At 42.9% G+C, this 26,940-nt stretch overlaps 1 protein-coding gene across 1 annotated transcript in view; it reads right to left on the bottom strand.

The window, feature by feature from the left end:
• The window catches only part of LOC126273348 (uncharacterized), a 161,997-nt gene that overhangs the window by 91,021 nt on the left and 44,036 nt on the right, over window positions 1-26,940 (bottom strand). The window contains exons 5-8 of the mRNA XM_049976895.1: window positions 18,820-18,918; window positions 15,375-15,470; window positions 14,249-14,347; window positions 5,759-5,857 (exon numbers count right to left, since the gene is read on the bottom strand). Coding sequence (XP_049832852.1) covers window positions 5,759-5,857; window positions 14,249-14,347; window positions 15,375-15,470; window positions 18,820-18,918 — 393 coding nt within the window. The remainder of the gene's footprint in view (window positions 1-5,758; window positions 5,858-14,248; window positions 14,348-15,374; window positions 15,471-18,819; window positions 18,919-26,940) is intronic.

The following is a 26,940-nucleotide window of genomic DNA, read 5'->3' on the forward strand; positions in this document are numbered from 1 at the left end:
GAAGGATGTAGGGTGCAGTAGGTACTGGGAGATGAAGAAGCTTGCACAGGATAGGGTAGCATGGAGAGCAGCATCAAACCAGTCTCTGAACTGGAGACCACAACAACAACAACAGTTTTAAATACTGTGGTGTGCTTTGACTAAGTTACCGCTACAATGTATGAAATGTGGGTACTGCTTTTGTTCATAAAATAATTTTTTTCGGTATCAGAACTAATATGAACAGATGTGTTTAATTAGTGAGGAGGGGTAGCCTGTGAAGATGACCACTTTATTTTTATTAATGTCTGCTGGCAGAACAGTGGCACTGGCGAGAGCCAGGCTCTGTAATTTTTTTTAATTTACTTCTATAAAGTTAGATGACACATATAACTGACGTAGTTAGATTACTGATTTATCGCCCCTTGCTATGTGGCAGTGCTGGCCAGCTGATAATACATCTCGATTATGCGAACATCGAACGAGACTAAACGTGAGGCGCTTTCCTTTTTGTTTGTAGCAAGACGACGATGCAGGTTTGTGTGTTTTGCAACCACATACAGATTCCATAAGTCTAGAATTTTGAAAACGTAGTGCCACTCAAGACTGTTAAAAGTACGAGCGTAGGGAACAGGTTCCCGGACTTCTTAAGTAGTAGAACCAAGTGCGGATCCCTCCGAGACAAGGGTATCGTCAGGAGTTCCCCAGGAAAGTGCGTTAGGAACGTTATTATTTTCTATATGTGTATATGATTTGCAGGACAGCGTGAGCAAGAATCTGTAGACGTTATTGTGGATGAGCGACTGCAAGGGGATAGGAGATGACTTACACAAAAATTTCTAGTTCATTTGATGAATCACAGCTAAATCACTCTAAGTGCAGATAAATAGGCAGAAAAGATGCTGAAATGTTCGAATACAGTGTGCTGCTTGGAACAGTCTAGGCGAACGAACATGTATGGAAGGAGAATGGTTGACTTCGATTTATTGGAAGAATTTTAGGGTAGTGAGGTTCATCTGTAAAGAAAACCATATATAGATCATTAGTGCGATTCACTTTTAAGTACTGATCAAGTGTTTGGATTCTCTACTAGGTCGGGCTACTACATTTGTTACATTTCGCGTAAGGATCACAAAGATAAGAGAAATTGGGGCTCGAATGGAGGTATATAGACAGTCTTTTGGTTTTGGTTCCTCACGCTATTTGCAAGTGGAGCAGGAAACGAAATGACTAGCAGCGGTACAAGATATTCTCTGCCAATCACTATCCTGTGGCTTCTGCATTAGTATTAGACATACAGGGTGTTACAAAAAGGTACGGCCAAACTTTCAGGAAACATTCCTCACACACAAATAAAGAAAAGATGTTATGTGGACATGTGTCCGGAAACGCTTAATTCCCATGTTAAGAGCTCATTTTAGTTTCGTCAGTATGTACTGTACTTCCTCGATTCACCGCCATGTTTTCATACGGGATACTCCATCTGTGCTGCTAGAACATGTTGCTTTACAAGTACGACACAACATGTGGTTCATGCACGATGGAGCTCCTGCACATTTCAGTCGAAGTGTTCGTACGACTCTCAACAACAGATTAGGTGACCGATGGATTGGTAGAGGCGGACCAATTCCATGGCCTCCACGCTCTCCTGACCTCAATCCTCTTGATTTTCATTTATGGGGGCATTTGAAAGCTCTTGTGTACGCAACCTCGGTACCAAATGTAGAGACTCTTCGTGCTCGTATTGTGGACGGCTGTGATACAATACGCCATTCTCCAGGGCTGCATCAGTGCATCAGGGATTCCATGCGACGGAGGGTGGATGCATGTATCCTCGCTAACGGAGGACATTTTGAACATTTCCTGTAGCAAAGTGTTTGAAGTCACGTTGGTACGTTCTGTTGCTGTGTGTTTCTATTCCATGATTAATGTAATTTGAAGAGAAGTAATAAAATGAGCTCTAACATGGAAAGTAAGCGTTTCCAGACACATGTCCACAAACATATTTTCTTTCTTTGTGTGTGAGGAATGTTTCCTGAAAGGTTGGCCGTACATTTTTGTAACACCCTGTATACGCGAACAGCTATGTAGTTCTCTCACACCGATCAACGATGTGATGAGGTACACAACTTCGATCGTTTAGTCGACGTGTAACTAAGAGATTTATCGTCAACCATCTTTTCCACGTGAACACAAAACAAGAAGCGTACAATACCTGGGAAAAATAGCTATGGGGTAATCTCATGGCTTGCTGCTGCCTGCGAAACAGCGCAGAATAGTAAAACAGTTTGTATATATGTGAAAGAATCGAGCAACATTCTACAGAATAGATATCCGCAGCCCCAAAATTCCTCACAGCACGCTCAAGGATTGTAGTGCGACGTTGTAGAGTAAATTTTTTTAACTAGCTGACACGGTTAGATTACTGATTTAATGGAGTACAATACATCTCGATTACGCAAATATCAGACTAGGCTAAATGTGAGGCGCTTTTCCTCTTCATCAGTATTTCTTTGTTTTTGTTTTTTAAGAGCCAAGGAGGCAGCGTTTTTCGTTGATTAAACTCATATTAATTTTGATCCTATGTAGTTTATGAGATAGGGTTTTTGTTATGCCATAGATAGCTTTTCCTTTTGTTGTACACACCATATGTTGTGAACAGTGCTGTATGAATCGAACTCAACATAACGTGGGAAATCCGCTGGCTACAACTTCTATTATTTGACACGAGAGGAAATGTGTTCTCATAGACATAGATGTGTCAATGTGAAATTACTGTAAATTGGTTGCTGTCGCTGTGGGGGCAGCTACACAAGTTGCTTTCGAAAACTTATTTGTAATACCGTGTGCTTTGACTAGGTTAACGCCACAATATACGAAATATAGGTCCTATATTTCTTAATATAATAACTATTTTTTCGACGCTGGAGGTAATATTAAAAGATATGTTTAATCATCAAGGAGAGTGAGGCTATGTAGAAGACAACCAACTTTTATTATTATGCCCGCAGTAGAATTCGTCTCTAGAGAGTTAAGTGTAACGAGAACTGTGCAGCGGTCTTATCACTCTAGCGCGCAGGTCGGGTATCATACCGCGCTCCCATGTGCCGTACATGTGTCGCTCATCATATGGTGCATGTGAAAGTATGTTCAAATGTGTGTGAAATCTTATGGACTTAACTGCTAAGGTCATCAGTCCCTAAGCTTACACTCTACTTAACCTAAATTATCCTAAGAACAAACGCACACACCCATGCCCGAGGGAGGACTCGAACCTCCGCCGGGATGCGAAAGTATGATGAGTTATTACGACAGTGTATTATGTAACCAAAAAAATTACGATGGCAGTGCGTTATGTGAAACAAATAATTCGGTACTTTGACGGCTGTTATTGAATGATTATTTCTTCACACTGGCGAATAACACTAAGGCTGGCGGAAGGGAGATAGTTGCACACACACTCGCCTGCACATATTGCATGTATCAGGGGCGCTGCGATGCATGTGCCAAGGCCACCGTGGCTGCGAATGCCGTCTGTCGAGACCTTCCAGAGGACGAGATGGACACACACCGCGTGACGTAGCAGCAGCGTTGGAGCTGTGACCTCGTCAGAGAGCTGGTACATCGCCCCTACTTTTGGTAAATATTGACGTTTACGGCCATCATCACAAGTTCAAACCAATGTAGTAAACTGATTGCACTGTGTGTGTACTAGTCTTCTTCTAGCAACCCTATTAGACATATATATGGGGACGAACACACCCCTATTAACGTGATACAGCTATAAAATACTGCAATGTGCCACAATCAGAATCTGACGGTTAGAAGGGTCTCAAGCTTTTCAAAAAATGGTTCAAATGGCTCTAAGCACTATGGGACTTCACATCTTGGGTCATCTTTCCCCTAGACGTAGAACTACTTAAACTTAACTAACCTAAGGACATCACATACATCCATGCCCGAGGCAGGATTCGAACCTATGACCGTAGCAGCAGCAGCACGGTTCCAGACTGAAGCGACTAGAGACACTCGGTCACGGCGGCCGGCTCTCAAGCTTTCACAAGTTCAATTAGCTGGTAGTGCTGGCACACACAGTTTCGTATTTCAAACCGCGATGTATGTCGCGCTGTTTTGATTCATATTTTAATTTTCTTTAACTTACGTAGGTCGAATGCAACAACATCGAAACAGGGATGTTCTATCCGTATACCCGACAGAGTTTTTATTTTGCATCTTCGCAGATTCAATTCGGTGAGTGACTGAAGTTCATAAATGGCACTAAGCACTATGGGACTTAACTTCTAAGGTCATCAGTCCCCTAAAACTTAGAACCACTTAAACCTAACTAACCTAAAGACGTCACACTCATCCATGCCCGAGGCAGGATTCGAACCTGCGACCGTAGTGGTCGCACGGTTCCAGACAGTAGCGCCTAAAACCGCTCGGCCACCCCGGCCAGCTCGATGTGTACGTCCGCAGGCAGTGTAAAAGCAGGTATAACCTCGCCTTAATAGTCCGATTAGAACATTTTCTGCTATTTTGCATAATATGCTACGATGTCATTAATTTATTCTGTCAAACTCTCTTTGCTCGCCATTTTTAGTTTTCCTTCTCATTGCAGCGAACGACGGAAATCACGTGATAGGAATAATTTGTTATAACAAATGGCCACTCCCTAATCCTCTCACTACAGGGAACTGAGCTAGAATGGAGAGCATATTGCCCGAAAGCAGTGCAGCCCCTTAATCCCCTCAACAACACGAAGTGCAGACAGCAAACGATGGCAATCGAATTATAAAAATTAAAATTGATCAAAGGGTGGAGGCCTGAGATTGTAAGCCATTGTCCGAGACACCTATACTTTGCGACCCCACAGCGATTGACAGAGTGTATGTTGACTTCAGTTTAATGCTATTGGTCGACTTCCACCTACCCTTCCTTTCTCTCCTCCCCTCCCGGGGGATCTTGAGACGTGTCGCCAGAGGCATTCAATATGACAGTCACAACTGCATCGACAGTAATATAACACCTAAAGTCATTTGAAGATGATTTCGTAAAGGCAGTGATACCCTACTACTCTTAATCATTTACGTACCTGCCAGTGTTTTGTACGTGTACGAAGTTACGTGGATATGCGGCAATGTCTACTGCGTGCTTCAATTTTTCTGTCGGGCTGTGTATAAGACCAATTGTTGATGAAGTGGGTGGCAACACCTCTGTGAAGTTTGAAAGTAAGGGGATGAGGTACTTGAGGAAGTAAAGCATTAAAGATGGGTCGTGAGTCTTGCTAGGGTAGCTCAGTTGGTTGAGCACTAGCTCACGAAAGGCAAAGGTCCAGGGCTGTAGTCCCGGCCCGGCACACAGTTGTTATCTGCCACGAAGTCTCAAATTAGGTCTTGTGCGGCCCACAGCGCAAGCGGCCAAAAAAACTTCGGTGCGGCCGTGATGTTTCTTTCTGCCTATTCATGAGCAATACATTAGACTTCTTTACGCATAGTCTCATCTGCCAGACCCTGCACCCAGCGCCAGTTCACTACATATATTCGGGCAGGTACTTTCTTACGTTAGTGCAAGGTTGTTCCTGGGGTTTTGGCTGATGTCCACCAATATTGTCTTGCTTCGTTCGGAAGCAAAATTAGTGCAATTTATTGAAGTACGGAGCTTCGAAGACAGAACAGCGGGAGCGGCGGGTTAAAATATTTAAGTAGCTCGGACACAATTCTCATCAAAATATTGTTATTTAAAAAGTTTTAAAACTTCGGAACAATTTCCTACTTACCTTAGCAAGAGCGAGGTCATCCGACTCTGGGCGTTGTTCGTCGCTTGTATCCTTTGAAATACTGCTCAATATTTCAGAGTCTGCGCTAATGCCATCGCCCTGGAGAACAAATAAGTATCACTGAAGCGCCAGATAAGTTTGACGCTATTAGGAGCCATTCGAATCTCAACAGCAACTCTAGTGTAATACACTCCTGGAAATGAAAAAAAGAACACATTGACACCGGTGTGTCAGACCCACCATACATGCTCCGGACACTGCGAGAGGGCTGTACAAGCAATGATCACACGCACGGCACAGCGGACACACCAGGAACCGCGGTGTTGGCCGTCGAATGGCGCTAGCTGCGCAGCATTTGTGCACCGCCGCCGTCAGTGTCAGCCAGTTTGCCGTGGCATACGGAGCTCCATCGCAGTCTTTAACACTGGTAGCATGCCGCGACAGCCTGGACGTGAACCGTATGTGCAGTTGACGGACTTTGAGCGAGGGCATATAGTGGGCATGCGGGAGGCCGGGTGGACGTACCGCCGAATTGCTCAACACGTGGGGCGTGAGGTCTCCACAGTACATCGATGTTGTCGCCAGTGGTCGGCGGAAGGTGCACGTGCCCGTCGACCTGGGACCGGACCGCAGCGACGCACGGATGCACGCCAAGACCGTAGGATCCTACGCAGTGCCGTAGGGGACCGCACCGCCACTTCCCAGCAAATTAGGGACACTGTTGCTCCTGGGGTATCGGCGAGGACCATTCGCAATCGTCTCCATGAAGCTGGGCTACGGTCCCGCACACCGTTAGGCCGTCTTCCGCTCACGCCCCAACATCGTGCAGCCCGCCTCCAGTGGTGTCGCGACAGGCGTGAATGGAGGGACGAATGGAGACGTGTCATCTTCAGCGATGAGAGTCGCTTCTGCCTTAGTGCCAATGATGGTCGTATGCGTGTTTGGCGCCGTGCAGGTGAGCGCCACAATCAGGACTGCATACGACCGAGGCACACAGGGCCAACACCCGGCATCATGGTGTGGGGAGCGATCTCCTACACTGGCCGTACACCTCTGGTGATCATCGATGGGACACTGAATAGTGCACGGTACATCCAAACCGTCATCGAACCCATCGTTCTACCATTCCTAGACCGGCAAGGGAACTTGCTGTTCCAACAGGACAATGCACGTCCGCATGTATCCCGTGCCACCCAACGTGCTATAGAAGGTCTAAGTCAACTACCCTGGCCAGCAAGATCTCCGGATCTGTCCCCCATTGAGCATGTTTGGGACTGGATGAAGCGTCGTCTTACGCGGTCTGCACGTCCAGCACGAACGCTGGTCCAACTGAGGCGCCAGGTGGAAATGGCATGGCAAGCCGTTCCACAGGACTACATCCAGCATCTCTACGATCGTCTCCATGGGAGAATAGCAGCCTGCATTGCTGCGAAAGGTGGATATACACTGTACTAGTGCCGACATTGTGCATGCTCTGTTGCCTGTGTCTATGAGCCTGTGGTTCTGTCAGTGTGATCATGTGATGTATCTGACCCCAGGAAAGTGTCAAGTAAGTTTCCCCTTCCTGGTACAATGAATTCACGGTGTTCTTATTTCAATTTCCAGGAGTGTATGACTGTCTTACTATGGCTCAAAATGTTCATGTGTTAATTTTGGAATGAAACATTTCAGCTACCAGCCATACATGATCTCTTCAAATCTTATTTCCTCCTTACTTAAAATACAATACTTCAGAAGACAGCAAGCACCTACCACGTTAAAAGAGACACTGCTTGATTTAAAAAAATGTGAATCAAAATCATCAGGAGGTAAGGATGCTGATGACACAAGTGACTAACAGTGATAAGCGATAAACGTTTTCGGCCAACAAATCGCTGCTTTAAATGCCGGTATGGTTCCTCGGAAAGGGCACGGCCGACTTCCTTCCCTGTCCTTCCCTAATCCGATGACACCGATGACCTCTCTGTTTGGTCTCTTCCCCCACAACCAACCAACCAAATCGCTGCTTTAACCTCACAGTGTTTTAAGTTTTCATGACTTGGAGTTTCTACAAGTCTCGACATCGAATCAAAAAAGTTAGTTCGCTTCGGCATAGGTTGGCGCATGAATGCTCTTAAGTTGTGCCAAAGGCTCTTCTCATAGAGATGAATTCGTTAATTAAGCTATGCAAATTATAATTTTAGACCAATGATAACTTTTAGTGTCTGTAAATGGTCGATTCTGTAATATACAACTAAAAAAATTGTTCATTTTAAGGGTAGCACGAAGGTAATCAGAACCGAATTGCAAGCGCAAGAATCGCAAAGAAAATCCACCATCGCCTCGTTGCAAGAACCGTCATGTCGTTCGCTTCAAGTCATTTAGGGAAACCATAGAAAACTTAAATTATGATGGTCAAAATTTACTTTGAAGCCCACTCTCTTCGAATATGAATTAAGTGTTCAAATAGAAGGTCTCCTCGCTGAATTTGGACAGTTGCCATCTTTGTAGATTAGCACGACTACAAACTCCACTTCGCGGACTGTATTGTGGGGATATTTTCATATTCGACGCAGAAGTCTGCAAGTAATTTACGGTGGAGAGTCCGATTAGCTGTACCGTGCACAATGCATTCGTCAACTATTTCTAGATTTTAGAAAAGCTTTTGACTCAGTATCACATCAACAGTCATTTAAGAAAGTGTGATTATATGAGGTTTCAAACGAAATTTGTGACTGGATTGAGAATTTCTCGATAGCGAGGACGCAGCCTGTTGCCTTGGATGCGAGTCATCGACAGATGTGGATGTAACTTCAGGCGTACATAGGGACCCTTTGTGTTCGTATTAATGACATTGGAAACAGCATTAATAATAGCTACGGATTTTTGTAGACGATGCAGCTGTTTATAAAGAAATGCTGACTGAAAAAAATGTGCACAAATATTCAGACAGATCTTTATCAAATTTCGAAGTGGAGCAACTTTGTCAACTTACGTTAAATGTTCACAAATATAAAACTGTGTGCTTCACAAAACGAAAAACCGTTGTAATTATGACTGAAATATCAGTGAATCATGAATGGGATCAGCTAGTTCATACAAGTATCTGGGTCTAACAGTACAGGGTGTCTTACTCAAACCTTCCTGATATCAAGGACTCAGGAGAGAAAAACCACTATAGATACGACAATGAAAAATGCTCCCCATTGTAGAGCATCTTAAGAATTTATATTCCCGCTTCAGAAATGCCAAGTATCGTCGCCAGAGTGTAGCATGGTCGCATGAAGTGAAAATGGCGACTCCACAGCAGTGAGTGCAAGCAGTGATGTGATTTGCAGAAACAAACTCGCCGATTACTGTGCAAATAAATTATCGTCGAGTGTATGAGTGAGACCCACCTGATGTGAAAACAACTAAGGAATGGTATGGGATGTTTCTGGCAATGGGAAGTGTTTTGAAATATGCTGACAGTTTCAGAAGAGGCAGTGGAGGACATCAGACAAAACGTTTTCAAGAAGAGCACGTAAAACAATTTGTCAAGCATCTAGGCAACTTGATGTACCTTGATCATGATTGCATCGTGTAGTTCACCAGCGTCTTCGTATGTGAGCTTACAAAGTGCAAATTCTGCAACATCTGAGCCGGCCGGGATGGCCGAGCGGTTCTAGGAGCTACAGTCTGGAGCCGCGCGACCGCTGCGGTCGAAAATTCGAATCCTGCCTCGGGCATGGATGTGTGTGATGTCCTTAGGTTAGTTAGGTTTAAGTAGTTCTAAGTTAAGTCCCATAGTGCTCAGAGCCATTTTAACCATTTTTTGCAACATCTGACGCCAAACGACGAACCACGCCGATAACAATTTGCTGCGAATACACTGCAGCTTACTGATATGGATGCTAGCTTCCTGGGAAGATGTTTGTTCTCAGATGAGGCAACCTTTCATCTATCAGGAAGGGTTAATAGGCATAATGTTCGGATTTGGGATTCGCAAAATCTGCATGTTGTCATTGAACATGTTCATGATAGCCCTAAACTAAACGTCTGCTGTTGGTTAATGAATTACAGGATTGTGGGACCGTTCTTCTTTGCGGAACAAACAGTGAATGCGACAGTGTAACTGGACATCATGGAGCAGTTTGTGTACCCTCAGATACAAGACTTGCAACCCAGCATCGTTTTTCAACAAGATGGAGCTTCGCTCCATTGGTCAACGGCTGATTGCAAGTTCCTGGATAGGAAATTTCCCAGTCGTTGGATCGGACGTGGAGGACCCATTGCCAGGCCACCACGTTCACCCAACATAACGCCACTTGATTCCTTCATGTGAGGAATCGTGAAGGACCACATGTATGCGACCAAAGTGGACGATATTCCTACGTAGCGACGTCGTATCACTAATGCAATTGCAACAACAACAGAGGATATGTTACAAAGAACTTGGCAAAAAATCGAATGTAGACTCGATATTCTTTGTGCTTCAAATGGTTCACTTGTAGAGATGTATTGATGATAAATAAATAAATTCTTTGGAACGCTCTACAAGTCGAATCTACTGTGGTTTTTTTCCCTGGGTGTTTGAAATCAGGGAGGTTTGAGTGGGACACTCTGTATATAAGAAAATGAAATGGTTAAGCAGATAGTAAAAATCGGGGATACTGGACGTATACAAAGAAAAGCAACATGACTGCTTACATATTTGTTTGACTCACAGGGGAGGGGAGGGGGGGCACCTTGCAAGATGTAAGGGGAATGAGGGCAGATATTTTTATGCGAGGGTTGGAACTTGAATAGTGGCAACTATTTATTCACAACCGATACAAGAGAGTTACATGTTTGCACCAGTTACTGTCCTTCAGAGTAGTCACCAGCGTTGTGTAGAACCCGTTACCAGAGATGTGAAAGACGTAGTACACCGTTAGCAGAGTCTGTTCTGTTGATGGTGCGAATGGAGCGGTCTAAAGTTATGGTGATTCTCGTGTACGACTCTAATGCTGTTATCCTAACGCATTACATTCCTCCATGGCAGACCGTCAATTCACACTGTTCGTTTTTGGAGCATCACCTGCAACCACCTTTACGAAAAACGTGACGACATTTTATACGCAACCCACCCATCATTTTGCACGACAATGCGCGGGCGCACAGAGCGCAAGCTGTGGCTGCTCTGTTCGGTCGATGAGACTAGGGTGTACGGTAGCATCCACCATACTCCCTGGACTTAAGTCCTTGTGACTTTGATTTGATTCCAAAGATGAAGGAACCACTTCGTGGCAATAGTTTCAGATCTGTTCCAGAGATTCGACAAGCAGTAGGCCGCTCCATTCGCACCGTCAACAAAACAGGCTCTCTAACGGTATACTACGCCTTTCACACCGCTGACAACGGGTTCTACAGAACGCTGGTGACTACTTTGAAGGACAGTAACAGGTGAAAACATGTAACTCTTTTGTATCGGTTGTGAATAAATAGTTGCCACTATTTATGTTCCAACCCTCGTATGTGCTACCTTGATACATACGTACATCAGTGTCTTGCTTGTGTTTTCTCTGCAATGACCCGACCCACTGCCCCAGGGAAAACAAACATTAATGGCTTGCCCTTGCCTTATGTACCTGAAAGTATTAACAAACCTAAAAAGATACTACACCTAATAGCTACAATTATTTGTCTGCAAATGAAGTAAATACTGATGTGAAAAGTAAGTTCAAAAAAATGGTTCAAATGGCTCTGAGCACTATGGGACTAAACATCTGAGGTCATCAGTCCCCTAGAACGTACAACTACTTAAACACATATCATAATTACACTTGTAGTCTCCATTGTCTACAGCAAGTGTTGTTTGTAAATGGTAGATCTCAATGGGACTTAACTTCTGAGCTCATCAGTCCCCTAGAACTTAGAACTACTTAAACCTAACTAACCTAAGGACATCACACACATTCATGCCCGAGGCAGGATTCGAACCTGCGACCGTAGCAGTCACGCGGTTCCGGACTGAGCGCCTTAACCGCGAGACCACCGCGACCGGCGAAAAGTAAGTAAACCGTTTATTGTTTCAAAATTAATCGCCATAACTGTTCGTACATTGATCCCACTATGAACAAGACTGTCAATGTCTTAATGAAAAAATGTTTGTGGTTGCCTAAGGAAACCTGATTGTACCAACGGGTCCACTTATTCGTCCGAAACTCCAAAAAAATATGGAAAGCGTATGGGGGGGGAGGGGGATCGCGATCTTATGGCGGATCTGTGAGGACTTCCCAGAGAGACTTCTGGAGCGTACTCGAAACTGCCTTCGCATCATCTGGCCAGGCATTATCCTGCAACAAAATGACGCTGCCCGTCAACAATCCTAGGCATTTGGATCTGATGGCTCGTTTTAAATTTTTGCACATTTCAAAGAAAATGGCAAAAACGTTCGTAAACAAGTCTAGCAATGGCTTTGTCTTGTGAGTAACGAATGGCGATAGGCGCGCCGCCATCATATCGCTGGCCGCGGTCTGTGCTTGCGTGCTCTAGAAGATAGACACCAACGACCCAGCTAAAGCATGCTCACAAAGGTTCAAGAAACGGTATTAAGCGAGTAATCTAGCAGCATACTACATTCCCCTGCGTATCGCTCCCGCAGGAGCCTTAAAGACGAGATTATTTGTAGATTAATTACAGTGCGCACAGAGGCACACGCAGTCACTGTTCCCACTGTCCATGTGTGAAAGGAGCGGGAACAAACTCTAATAAGAGATACAACGGAATGTAAATACCCTCCACTGTTCACTTCACAATGGTTATCTGCGCACAGATGTAGATGTAGATTTGACAAACTTGTGCCACGACTTTGACGAGCATTTACTGAAGAGAGGTAACAGTTTCGGAATATGGTGCTACAGGATGAGAAATTCGTTGTAAAAATTGTTTTGGGGAAGGAAATCGGGCATCCCCTTTCAGAAGTGCCAACGCGGCATTCACCCCATGTGATTTAGGAAAATTACGTATGGGGATTTGAACCGCCCCCCTCATCGTCTTATCAATGAGCCGCCTCGCACGGTGACGTCATGGGGCTGAGACAGGCAGCATGTTTTTATGAAAAAGGAAAGTAGTTACCGGCATTCAACGTGCTGAAGAAGATTGTTATTCAGGGATATAAATGGACCATTCGTATCCTAGATGCCTTAAGTATTAATAGTAGGCTATCTGAACAAGGTAAGTATGACCCTCTCATTCAGCATTCTGATACGGTGAGAACGAACTTAACTTCCAGCTCACCATCACTTTATCACTAACACGAAATAGCTCAGCTTGAGAACAGTCTCACAGTATAACGGATAGAGAGAAGACTAGATTAGATTACATTAAATGTAATCTTAGATCCAATTGATCCATAGTCAGGAATCCCAAGTATGAAGAACATGTCAGAAAAACAAGAATACACATTAAATATTTACAATAAAAACAAGTATACTAATCAGTTAATATACCTTCCACATAAAGAAAGTGAAATGATCCTCATTGATATGGAATAACTAAAAAAGATCTTAAGCGTATCTTCACTTTAAAAGCGATAAATATTAAATTTTAAAGGACTTATTTACAATGATTGCATCACTGCATTGAAAGTTCTGTGATGTGTTCCTCCCAGGTCAATTTATTATCAAGCTGCAGTCCCAAGAATTTAACACTGTCCGCTTCTTCTATCCGTTTGTCATCATATTTTAGGCATATACTGGTGGAAATCGCTTACAAGTTCTGAACTGAATGCAGTGGTTTTTTTAAAAGTTTAGTAACAAAGAATTGTCTAGGAACCATTTACCGACGACTCTACGACACCTCTTGATTTGTTATTTATTGCAATGTTTTTATCATCTGTAAGAAAAATAAATTTGGCACCTGAAAATGTTACTGAGGAAAAGTAAGGGTCTTAATATTGAACCTTGTGGGACCCCACACGTAATTAGTTCTCAATTGGATGATGCCTGATAGTTTAATAAATGTGTCTTTCTAATTGCATTTTTTTCCTGTGAAAGGTACAGGATTTGAACCATTTTGCAGCATTCCCAGTTACACCGCAAAATTTTAAGACATGCGAATGATTTTCACCTACATTCTACTTTCACTGAGCACAGTTGTACTTGTACTTATCTGGAATTCTGGAGAACCTTATGAACCATAGCAAAGCAGCTAGGCTGACAAAATATCAGTGTGAAACCGAAACAGAATGTACTGTGACCTCAACAAAAATAATTCAAGAAGTAGTTCGCTGTAATTGAAAGTACGAGGTACAGTCATATGGAGCAACAGTAGTGACTGAAAATCAAAGGTGTCAAGTACTTACATCACATCACTAATCATGTTTGTTTTTATTAATGAATTCTTTAGTGTCTACTTTCGTTCTGGAAAGAGATAGATTTCATACTCCAGAATGCTTCCTCTCCCATCAGAATCGTTTGTATTTGTGGAGCTAAGGTAACTGTTCGTGTTTCTTTCTGTTTTTGTTTTTCTCCACGTGTATCTGCTTACCTTGGCGACTGGGAAATACTGTGCTTCTGACTGCTGTCCATCATCGGTCTCCTTAGACATACTTCTCCACATTCGTGTGCCTTCGCTGTCTCCCTCATTCTGCAGCAAGAAGAAAACACAACCATATGGCGCAGAAGACATAAAGAGCAGCCAATAGAACCATACGAACACCACTAACAACTAGAAAATTCGAAGCCAGATATGAAGCAAGTCCTTCAAAATTCCGTGTAAGTATCTCCTAAATGATGTCCCTGTCTACAACTTGCTTTTCTCTGGTGCTGTATGTACAAAGATCCCCTATAAAAGAATTGTGCTGAATAAGAGAGAAAGTAAAAATATACATTCCAGTTTATGCAATAAATCTGACGTTTTGCGTAACTACATTCAGTCCAACTTAGGACTCTTCTTTCTTTTAATAAAAAAGGAGTGGTTTTGACAGATTTGGGAGGTGATAGTAGGCATTTATTTGTCTTTTTCTGGAACTGAAACTTTGTCCTACATCTCCAAATCGATGCATAGACTCTATCGGTGTTTTTCACACTTTGCAGAATACAACACGCATAAACTGCTAATAAATTTTATTATGTCCCTTCAAAGCGATTGTTACGCATTACGAGACTGTAAAGAAAAACGTTTCACTCCAAAATGGCGCCAACGACTCGGAAAGAACCTCAGGTCTAAATGTCAACAGAACTGTTCTGAGTATGTCACCGCATCATCATAGCATGGATCAACGTTCTGGCCTGTGTTGCAAGTTGTCTTAGTCATGGTGGCGTATATAAGAATGACTGTCCCTTGGAACTTTGACCACAACGGTGATCCACATTAGGGCGTGATGACGCAGTCTCGTACCTAGAACATTTTTTATTGACGTTGTTTACGGTCGAGCAAGCAAACATTAGCAAATACAGCCTACTCTGTGATGATGATGATGATGATGAAGATGATGTGGAGATGAGGATAACGTTGTTGATGATGATGGAGATGAGGACAGCGCTAACGACGATAATGATGAGTTGACATATTTCTTGTCCTTGAATCTCCTACTGCTGTTAAGAATTTTTAGGATTTGTCTCCCTACTTGTTGCTTTTAGAGAAGAACACAATGATCTTTTTACCTGCTTACCTTCGTGAGGGCATACTCCTCCAGTTCTGGACGCTCTTCACTGCTATCCTTTGATATGCTACTCCATCCTGGCGAGTTTTCGGCAAATCCGTCTCTCTGTGGAAGACAAAAATATGAAAACCTTAAAGGAGTATTAACTCGAGTAAGATCACTGAACGAAATGATGGGCATCCTGTTAACTCGTGTAAGGTCACTGAACAAAATAATTGGCATCCTGCCCTCCCCCACGACCCCTCAAAATAACACGCTGGTCGCTTTTGAGCGCTGTAGATGGTGTAGAAACTGGTTGCACACAGTCAAGTGACCCTCCACTGGCTGAGAAGTAGTATATATGTGCTACCTTACATCGAATCAGTGCAGTAACATAGATCTACGTGGAGCCGTGACAGAAAGCCGAAATTATCGTGTTTGGACATGCCCGTGATACACCATTAATTAAGTTGCCGGATTTGTTGGTATATCGATGCTGTCTGTTCGATGTGTTCACAAGGAATGGCGTGCCACTGGCAGGCACGGACATAAAAAGATCCTAATCGACAGTGACCGGAGACGTTACACCTCATCAGTGACAATCGCTTACAAACCCAGCAGGAATTTGTGCTGTCAGTGAATGCAGGTCCTTCTCAACTAGTTTCAGGGCGAATGCTGGGAAGGGAACTTCATGCAATGGACATTTAGAGTCCGGTACCTCGTAAAAGACCTTTGTACACAGCGGCACATAAAGCTCCGTGCCTTCAGTGGGCCAGCAACACAGAGCTTAGTGAAGGCGTGCAGTGTGGTATGACGAGTCGCGATTTTGTTTCTTTTCAGATGATACAAAGCGCGCACTCCACCGACACTTCAAAAAAGCGTTTACGCTGCATTGTATAAGGGTGTAGTTCAAGCCAAAGGCCTGTTCTTCGATGTTTTTGCGAGTGGTTTTCGTAGCACGACTTGTACCCACTCTTACATTTTATAATGGCAGGAACCGGGATATGTATTTCAACATTGTTGGTGACCAACTGCTGCACTTTTTCTATATCTTCACGATGTATATCTTGTGGCCACTCTATTCTTCCCTGACTACAGCAACCGTGCTCACTACATCGCACGCATATGCTTCTGATTTGACGAACCCTCATGCATTTTACTCTAGCTCAAATGGTCCCCTAAACCACCTGATTTTGACCGCATAGAAAATTTTTACAGTTGGTTTGAACAGTGGATACAATGAAAGAATCAACACCCCTGTAATTTGGAAGCTGTGTGGGATCTAGCCGTCAATACGTGGCTCGAGCTGGATATGGCAGACCTGAAGAAAATTCCTTGGCGAATAATTGAGGGCATTTTCAAGGATGGGGGGGGGGGATCATATGGTATTATGATGACATCTCCTAAAAGTGACCGATTTGTTGTCCGATTTTATTATAAGAAAGAAAGATTATTTCTTCGATCAATTTGAATACTTATAGTGCAAGTAAATTGTCTTGCTAGCAATTCTGTGTAGTCAAAGACACACCTATATGAGGTTCTACTTGATTATACACTACTGGCCATTAAAATTGCTACACCACGAAGATGACGTGCTACAGACGCGAAATTTAACCGACAGGAAGAAGATGCTGTGATATGCAAATGATTAGCTCTTCAGAGCATTCACACAAGGCTGGCGCCGGTGGCGACACCTACAACGTGCTGACATGAGGAAAGTTTCCAACCGATTTCTCATACACAAACAGCAGTTGACCGGAGTTGCCTGGTGAAACGTTGTTGTGATGCCTCGTGTAAGGAGGAGAAATGCGTACCATCACGTTTCCGACTTTGATAAAGGTCGGATTGTAGCCTATCGCGACTGAAGTTTATCGTATCGCGACACTGCTGCTCGCGTTGGTCGAGATCCAATGACTGTTAGCAGAATATGGAATCGGTGGGTTCAGAAGGGTAATATGGAACGCCGTGCTGGATCCCAACGGCTTCGTATCACTAGCAGTCGAGATGACAGGCATCTTATCCGCATGGCTGTAACGGATCGTGCAGCCACGTCTCGATCCCTGAGTCAACAGATGGGGACGTATGCAAGACAACAACCATCTGCACGAACAGTTCGACGACGTTTGCAGCAGCATGGACTATCAGTTCGGAGACCATGGCTGCGGTTACCCTTGACACTGCATCACCGACAGGAGCGCCTGCGATGGTGTACTCAATGACGAACCTGGGTGCACGAATGGCAAAACGTCATTTTTTCGTATGAATCCAGGTTCTGTTTACAGCATCATGATGGTCGCATCCGTGTTTGGCGACATCGCGGTGAACGCACATTGGAAGCGTGTATTCGTCATCGACATACTGGCGTATCACCTGGCGTGATGCTATGGGGTGTCATTGCTTACACGTCTGGGCCACCTCTTGTCGGCATTGACGGCACTTTGAACAGTAGAAGTTACATTTCGTATGTGTTACGACCCGTGGCTCTACCCTTCATTCGATCCCTGCGAAACCCTACATTTCAGCAGGATAATGCGCGACCGCATTTTGCAGGTCCTGTACGGGCCTTTCTGGATACAGAAAATGTTCGACTGCTGCCCTGGCCAGCACATTCTCCAGATCTCTCACCAACTGAAAAATTCTGGTCAATGGTGGCCGAGCAACTGGCTCGTCACAATACGCCAGTCACTACTCTTGATGAGCTGTGGTATCGTGTTGAAGCTGCATGGGCAGCTGTACCTGTACACGCCATCCAAGCTCTGTTTGACTCAGTCCCCAGGCGTATCAAGGCCGTTATTATGGCCAGAGGTGGTTGTTCTGGGTACTGATTCCTCAGGATCTATGCACCCAAATTGCGTGAAAATGTAATCACGTATCAGTTCTAGTATAATATATTTGTCCGATGTATAATACATTTGTCCATTGATTATCCGTTTATCATCTGCATTTCTTCTTGGTGTAGCAATTTTAATGGAAAGTAGTGTATGTCTGTATTCGCCATATGATAACACCTCCAAAGGCAGTACTATATGCTTTTTGACGTACTCATTCTCTATCACTGAGATGATGAATATGAGCATTGACTTAACTGTCTAAATCATTTTATTGCTTCAGTAAACGTTCGAAATCAGAGTTCCCGTTTATCTTTATATCCAGCACTGTGTGACTGGCTCATGTTCTTATGTTGAGCGAAGATTTCTGTACCCCACATATCAATAGTGAAGAGGTGACGAGACTGCTGAAACATTGCTGCTTTCCAAAACCAAATCAGCGAATGATCTGTTGTATTATGCTCATTGTGTATGCCGTAACAATCCGAGATATGGTGATTTCTTTCACCTAGGTATTGTTGATCACGACTGTTACACATGGCTGCTCATCCAATGGTACAGCTAGTGGATGCGCGACTGAGTGTGTGTGTGTGTGTGTGTGTGTGTGTAAAGTTCCCCAATAAAATATAGGCATGTTTTCTACTTACCTTTTGCAGGGGAAGATCCTGCGACATTGCATTCTGTTCACCATTAGTGTCCTTTGACGTGCGACTCAGTCCATTCGCCTCTTCTCCACTACCTTCGTTCTGTACAAAACGGAAATGAGTGTAAATTATTTAAATATCAGTAGCAAATACGTCATTTAAAGTAGTTTGATGACCAAACCTTCCTATCCTTCAAAGAATTCTTAACTGAACAGACACATGGTTCATTCATGGCGTGACAAATATAAATACGTTAATGCTGTCCAGCGACGGCAGAACAGATGAAAAGACTTTTTTTAATGAAAAAATCTAGAAGAGATGTAGACGCTGAGTTACACATGACTAAGTGATGTTGAGAAACGGAACTAAAATTGTTTTATGCGTGTAGCGATGTTATTGTAGCTTTCTCTCTTACAGTCAAATATCCAGGTGAAATCAGCATATTAATGGTTTTATAATACACTCAAGAAGGCCAGAAGTTTCGAAAATAATCCCTAAAATTTCCAAAAGATATGTATATCTATCAGGTGTTGTAAAGTGACTAACAAATAACACACCTTACTTTGAATTCCTGAAACAATTCCAGTTAACTCGATATGTCACACAACATAGTTATGTAAAAATGTACATATTAAGAGACAAAGCGAATAAACAAATCAGCAATTCGTGAATATAAGTCACTAACACTCACACAAGTAATTGCACGCACGTAATTTCCCAGAGCCGAACTACGAGACGCAGTTCTGAGAGAAGGAGAATTTTACGATGGCAACACCCGTCCCATTGTTAGCCGAAACCCACCCAGCGAGACATCTAGTGGACGCAGTGAGACACTGGAGCCACTGTGCAGGCCAACGGCAAAAGCCGCCCCTGTCTCTGCTTTTAACGGCGGCCCTTTTGCAAAGACTTTCTACAGGAACACGGTGGAAGATGGCTGATAAACATCTGGAGAAACCCAACTGAAAACATTGATGACTCACTGTAGCCACCTGCATTAAAACTCGCATGGAAGAAAAAGCTGTTTATTTCCGTATTTAGTAGCAGAAGTTAAACTGTGCCTTACGAAAGAAACGAGGCCTGTTATAGGCTACAAAAACTCTATTGGGTGAAGTTATAACAAGTACGAACGCTCTGATTGGCCAGAAAGAAAACGCGTGGCCACCAGCATTGATATACGCAAATTTAGACAGAGAAATTCGCTCTTTCTCTTGCAGCAAATCGTTGAGTGTTTGAGCAAGGCGACTCGCACATCACTGAGACGATTGCGAGAATCATTGTGTGAACATTTGTTCACAGACTCGTCTTAATTCACAAGAAGTTAAACTGCAAAGCCTCCTAGTACGGAGAATCGCACCGAGCATTGACAGTTTGACAGTTAACACTTTTGAGCGATTTGAGAGCAATGATATACACGCTATTCCACCCAAATAGCGTGTACCATGCCAATTATACTTAAGTTACAAAACATCTGCTTCACCGACGATGTAAGAAATGCATCAGACTGGGGTTTTAAAAGGGAAGACAAATTTAGAATAGATTCTCAAGTTCACAACTCGCGCCGAGAGCCGCCACTGGCGCCGCCAACGAAAGGTAAACACGCGCGCTCGCGCTACGCCAGCATGTGATATTCAGTTCACACTCGGAACTGTGGTCGTCTCCGTTTCTCGTATTTTTTCGTAGATTCAACCATGACCTGTAGTCAAGCATATTTACGATGATTGAGCTTAACTGAAACAGAAACGCGAGATTTCCCATCCAACGAAAAGAACTGATGAGCTAGTGTAGAGTGCTTTATACCCTGAAGTTATGGGATTGTTTTAATTGTGTGCTTCTTTCTGATTGCTCTTTACCGATCCCTATCCATTAATTGGTTATTTTAATTGTGAGTTTTAAGCTTAATTGAAATCTCTGGCCCCGACTGTATTTAATTTGTTTGTATTTTATCGCCCCCCAGGCCGGCCGTTGTGGCCGAGCGGCTCTAGGCGCTTCAGTCCGGAACCGCGCTGCTGCTACGGTCGCAGGTTCGAATCCTGCCTCGGGCATGGATGTCCTTAGGTTAGTTCGGTTTAAGTAGTTCTAAGTCTAGGGGACTGATGACCTCAGAAGTTAAGTCCCATAGTGCTCAGAGCCATTTGAACCATTTTTGAACCATCACCCCCAGACAGTTATCAACCACCATATTATGACAAAACCTTAGAACAATCGTGAATTTCGCTTCACAGTTGTGAACACCCAGTATCAATATTTTACTATCCTCTACATATCATATTTATGATATTATGGTACTATGAAATCATACTTAGAGAAAATATAAAACTGAATAACGAAAATCTAAGATTTTCATTTTTCTCTAGCATATAATTACGCCTGAACCCGTAGACTAATTTCTGTTAGTGATAACGTTTCCTTTACAGGGACTCTAGTAGAACCAACATTGAGATCATTGTCTGACTACATCATTGTCCGTACTGCTGCACTCTCCGAAGTCTGCAGGTGTGAGATGGTTTTAATCTGCCGGGAAGTTTCATATTAGCGCACACTCCGCTGCAGAGTGAAAATCTCTTTCAGGTCCACCCTTACCGATGCAAGGACTGTGAACGATTCTTAACACAAATGTCAAAGTGCAGTGGGATACTCCAATGTTGAATCCATAACCGTTCTTTGTCAGCAGAACAAACTGCAATAGTTGTGGCAGGACTTCATATCAAATTCTACATAATTTTCTTTGTGCAGAATTCTGGGCTGGTGGGAAGACCCAGTCAGATGTTCAGCTACGATACCAGCGAAATTCATTGGTGTATTTTCTACCAAAATGAATCAATGGAGAGGTCTGAGATAGTGTGAATGAGACACAACTATAGAAGCTCGTGCTTCTAGCATGTTTGTGCTCAGAATGTCTTCCAATAAACTGCAGCATATCCTGCTAAATTAAGGAGCTCACACAATGTATCGTAAACAGGTTTCAAGCCAAGATGGTCCCAATGATTCTGTTGAGAGCCATGAAGTATTTGAAACATCGGACGGTATGGACAGTCTCTTTATTGGAAATCATTCTCTAACAGATTCCCTACGCCCTACTCGTGCTTGTATGGCGGGTGCTTCTGCAACCAAGGTAGCTGAAGTGTTTGGTGTTAAAAGGGGCACCGTATCGAAGATTTATACCGCACACAGGGAAAGCGGAAAAACATCATCCATTCAGTCACAACGCGGACAAAATTGTGTACTGAGTGATCGTGACAGACGGCCATTGAGGGTGATTGTGGTGAAAAATAAGAGGACGCCAGCTGCAGAACTGATTGCAGAACTGAATGTCGTACTTATGAACCCTGTCAGCACCATAACAACACGAGGGGAGCTTATTAAACAGGGAATTGCAGGACGAGCTTGAATTCCAAAACCACTCATCAGTGATAAAAATGCTCTTAACAGAGAACGTGGTCCCGAAGCTATATAACCTGGTGTATAGTGTAAGAGAGAACGTCTTTTGGTCGAACGAGTATTGTTTCACATTGTTCCCAACTTCTGGCCGTGTTTGCGCCCTAAGCGTGAAATGTGACGGTTTGGGCAGCCATGTCGTGGTATTTCATGAGCCCCGTGGTTACTCTGATAGGTTGTATTACTACCAAGAACTGTGTGACAATTTTGGCTGCTCAGTTCCATACCACGCTATAATGTTTGATCCCCAACGGTGATATTATATTCCAGGATGACAGGGTTCCTCTTCACACAATTCGAAGCGTCCAGGATTGGTTTTGTGAGCACCAGCATGAATTTTCGTATCTCCCCTAGTACCACAGTCTATCTCAGAATCATTGAGTCTTTGTGGTCTAATTTGGAGAAAAGAGTGCGTGATCGCTGTCTACCTCCGTCATCGTTACCTGAACTTGCTCTATTTTGCAGGAGAATGATGTAGATTCCCTTGAAGACCGTACAAGATCTGCATTTATCCATCCGAGACGACTGGAGACTGTTTTTAATTCCAACGGTTTTACAACACCGTGTGCATGGGCATGGTAAAGTGTTGTGTTTGTGGTGTTTCATATTTATGTCCGCCTTCTGTAAGTAAAAATGAGCACATCAACAACAATTATACACTAGTAGTATGCAGAGCTTTAGGAAGTTAGTTTACTTATTTGCATGTTTCGTTGATTATAATGCTTCCTCCCGCTACGATATGGAAAGGGTCAGCTTTAGAATTATGGTACTTGTTCTCAGCGGGAAATTATTCATTTAATTCGCCATATTACCGGACAGGTGGTCAAAGTCGGCTGAATACCTAAGGCTGGTATTACACTATCAAATTTCTTTGTCAAATATCTTTGTCAAAGATATTTGATGGTGTAATAGGGAACTTTGTCAAATGTCGTCCAATATTTGATCAAATCTAGGGCCTCGCTGTAGATTTGATCAAAGAAGTCGCTTGTCTTCTGTTCACTGCAATGTGACATGTTACCACATGGAGCGCTAGCATCGCTGCATTCTGTCGTCTATAGTGTTTTTATAAACATTGCCGGCACATAAAATTGGTGTGTGCCGACAACTACAAAATTAATAGAGATGTATGAAGCTGATGAGGCGCTTTACAACGTGAGGCACGCTGAATACAAAAATAGATTACGAAGATTTGAGACCTGACTTAACCTAACCCAACCCTCTCCTGTAGCAAGGAATCAGAGTGTTACAGTGAGCCTGTCTTCTGCAGATGTAGCAGTTCTTAAGTGAATATTGTGCTTTGTGATATGAGGATACACAAGCTCATGTAACAAGTTTTGTTGAATGTTTTTATCGTTTCGTCGTAAAACCCACGCCTTCACCCAGGTGTGTTTCCTTTTTTTCCCCCGCTTCTCTTCCACATGTGCACACCGTGCAATTGTGGTACATGCAACTGCTGTGGTTAATAACAACTTGTTGTTGTCAGCTTGAACTTTGACGAAAAATATGATGACAGAGTAATACCCCTTCTAGCGCTATGTCAAAGATTTTTTTCAAATATATTTGACGGAATACTTGATCACTTCTTTGATCAAATCTTTGACAAAGAAATTTGATAGTGTAATACCGCCCTAACGCATTTCTGTGCCACAATAATGCTAAGTGTTGGATAGTGTAAATCATTTTTAGTGTTGCAATTATTAATGATCATGTTGTCCTCAAACTGCGATTGATTGTTGCCAACAAACTTCATCAAGGAGTAAATGTGTTCCAGAGCTGTTGTCAGTATGCCCAGTGTTAAAAGAGCTGTCAATAAGAGATTCTGTAATGGATAGCACACGTTATACGTTTCCATGCCACTAATACTTTTTCCCTCATGACAAGTTAGCATTGAATATGATGCTATAAGACATTATTGATTGAAAATAGGAAAAATAGGTCAACATTTTACGTAATCATCTCCAAAAACTGTTCTACTGTAACGCTAAAGTTACAGAGCTAAGACGTTTAAGAAGATGTGTAACATGTGACTTCAAGTTAAAGTTCTTATCAATAAAGACACCTAAGAATTGAGAATATTCTATCTCACTGATTGTTTTACCCTCGTGCATTATTTCTGATGGTGTGGTCAGGCCATGTCCAGTACTGAATTGCATGTATTGTGTTTAATCTAAAGTCAGTGACAATCCATTTGCAGAGAACCAGTTCAAAATATTATTTATTTTTTGAAGTGTTGAAGTTACTCCGTTAGCCTTGATTATAATACCTGCATTGTTATGGAAGACAACTATTTCTGTTTCTTGGCTATAAGATATAAGAAGATCACATGCGTGTAAAAAAGTCAATAGCTAACACACTATTGGACTCTGTGGTTCACTGGTAGTGATTATTCCACATTCTGGAAACGGTGTTTCATTGAGTACATTCCTTGAGTTTCTTATTTCAACTCTCTGTGGGTCTATCTTTTTAGTTCGATAATACGAAAACCAGTTACCAGCAAGCTCTCAAATCTATAATAGTTTAACTTCGCTAGGAGAACATGTGAACAGCACAATCAAATGCTTGCGACAAATCACGGAAAATACTAGTTAGCAATATTTTGTTATTTAAATTTTTTTAAATTTGATTATTGAATCGCAGAAAAAGCATATTTTATGGTGAGACCTATTTGAAATGAAAACTGAGGGTAAGTATTTTATTTTGAGAGATTTGTGGAATGGTTCATGCATGTGTAATTTTTCTAGAACCTTTGAGAAGGAGGTAAACAGGGACATTGATCGGTAATTATTAATGTGTGTCTTGCTATCTTTTTGTAAAGGCGTCTCACAAAGGTATATTTCAAGTTGGCACGAAATATTCCTTGTAACAGTGATGTGTTGCATGTTGTTGTTGTTGTTGTCTTCAGTCCTGAGACTGGTTTGATGCAGCTCTCCATGCTACTCTATCCTGTGCAAGCTGCTTCATCTCCCAGTACCTACTGCAACCTACATCCTTCTGAATCTGCTTAGTGTACTCATCTCTCGGTCTCCCTCTACGATTTTTACCCTCCACACTGCCCTCCAATGCTAAATTTGTGATCCCTTGATGCCTCAAAACATGTCCTACCAACCGATCCCTTCTTCTAGTCAAGTTGTGCCACAAACTTCTCTTCTCCCCAATCCTATTCAATACCTCCTCATTAGTTACGTGATCTATCCACCTTATCTTCAGTATTCTTCTGTAGCACCACATTTCGAAAGCTTCTATTCTCTTCTTGTCCAAACTAGTTATCGTCCATGTTTCACTTCCATACATGGCTACACTCCAAACAAATACTTTCAGAAACGACTTCCTGATACATAAATCTATATTCGATGTTAACAAATTTCTCTTCTTCAGAAACGCTTTCCTTGCCATTGCCAGTCTACATTTTATATCCTCTCTACTTCGACCATCATCAGTTATTTTACTTCCTAAATAGCAAAACTCCTTTACTACTTTAAGTGTCTCATTTCCTAATGTAATTCCCTCAGCATCACCCGATTTAATTTGACTACATTCCATTATCCTCGTTTTGCTTTTGTTAATGTTCATCTTATATCCTCCTTTCAAGACACTGTCCATTCCGTTCAACTGCTCTTCCAAGTCCTTTGCCGTCTCTGACAGAATTACAATGTCATCGGCGAACCTCAAAGTTTTTATTTCGTCTCCATGAATTTTAATACCTACTCCAAATTTTTCTTTTGTTTCCTTTACTGCTTGCTCAATATACAGATTGAATAACATCGGGGAGAGGCTACAACCCTGTCTCACTCCCTTCCCAACCACTGCTTCCCTTTCATGCCCCTCGACTCTTATGACTGCCATCTGGTTTCTGTACAAATTATAAATAGCCTTTCGCTCCCTGTATTTTACCCCTGCCCCCTTTAGAATTTGAAAAAATGTGTTGCATATGTGACTGAAAACGCTGCATGTGTGTGAATAACTGAAGTTTAGTACTTTACTTGAGATATTATCTACTCCATGAGAGTTTCTGATTTTTAATGACTTAATTAAATTCATAATTTCTTTGGCACAGCATAGAGTAATTGTAATTTGTTTGTACACTCCTGGAAATTGAAATAAGAACACCGTGAATTCATTGTTCCAGGAAGGGGAAACTTTATTGACACATTCCTGGGGTCAGATACATCACATGATCACACTGACAGAACCACAGGCACATAGACACAGGCAACAGAGCATGCACAATGTCGGCACTAGTACAGTGTATATCCACCTTTCGCAGCAATGCAGGCTGCTATTCTCCCATGGAGACGATCGTAGAGATGCTGGATGTAGTCCTGTGGAACGGCGTGCCATGCCATTTCCACCTGGCGCCTCAGTTGGACCAGCGTTCGTGCTGGACGTGTAGACCGCGTGAGACGACGCTTCATCCAGTCCCAAACATGCTCAATGGGGGACAGATCCGGAGATCTTGCTGGCTAGGGTAGTTGACTTACACCTTCTAGAGCACGTTGGGTGGCACGGGATACATGCGGACGTGCATTGTCCTGTTGGAACAGCAAGTTCCCTTGCCGGTCTAGGAATGGTAGAACGATGGGTTCGATGACGGTTTGGATGTACCGTGCACTATTCAGTGTCCCCTCGACGATCACCAGAGGTGTACGGCCAGTGTAGGAGATCGCTCCCCACACCATGATGTTGGCCCTG

The sequence above is a fragment of the Schistocerca gregaria genome, chromosome 5 (assembly GCF_023897955.1).
Source record: "Schistocerca gregaria isolate iqSchGreg1 chromosome 5, iqSchGreg1.2, whole genome shotgun sequence".
Taxonomy (NCBI): domain Eukaryota; kingdom Metazoa; phylum Arthropoda; class Insecta; order Orthoptera; family Acrididae; genus Schistocerca; species Schistocerca gregaria.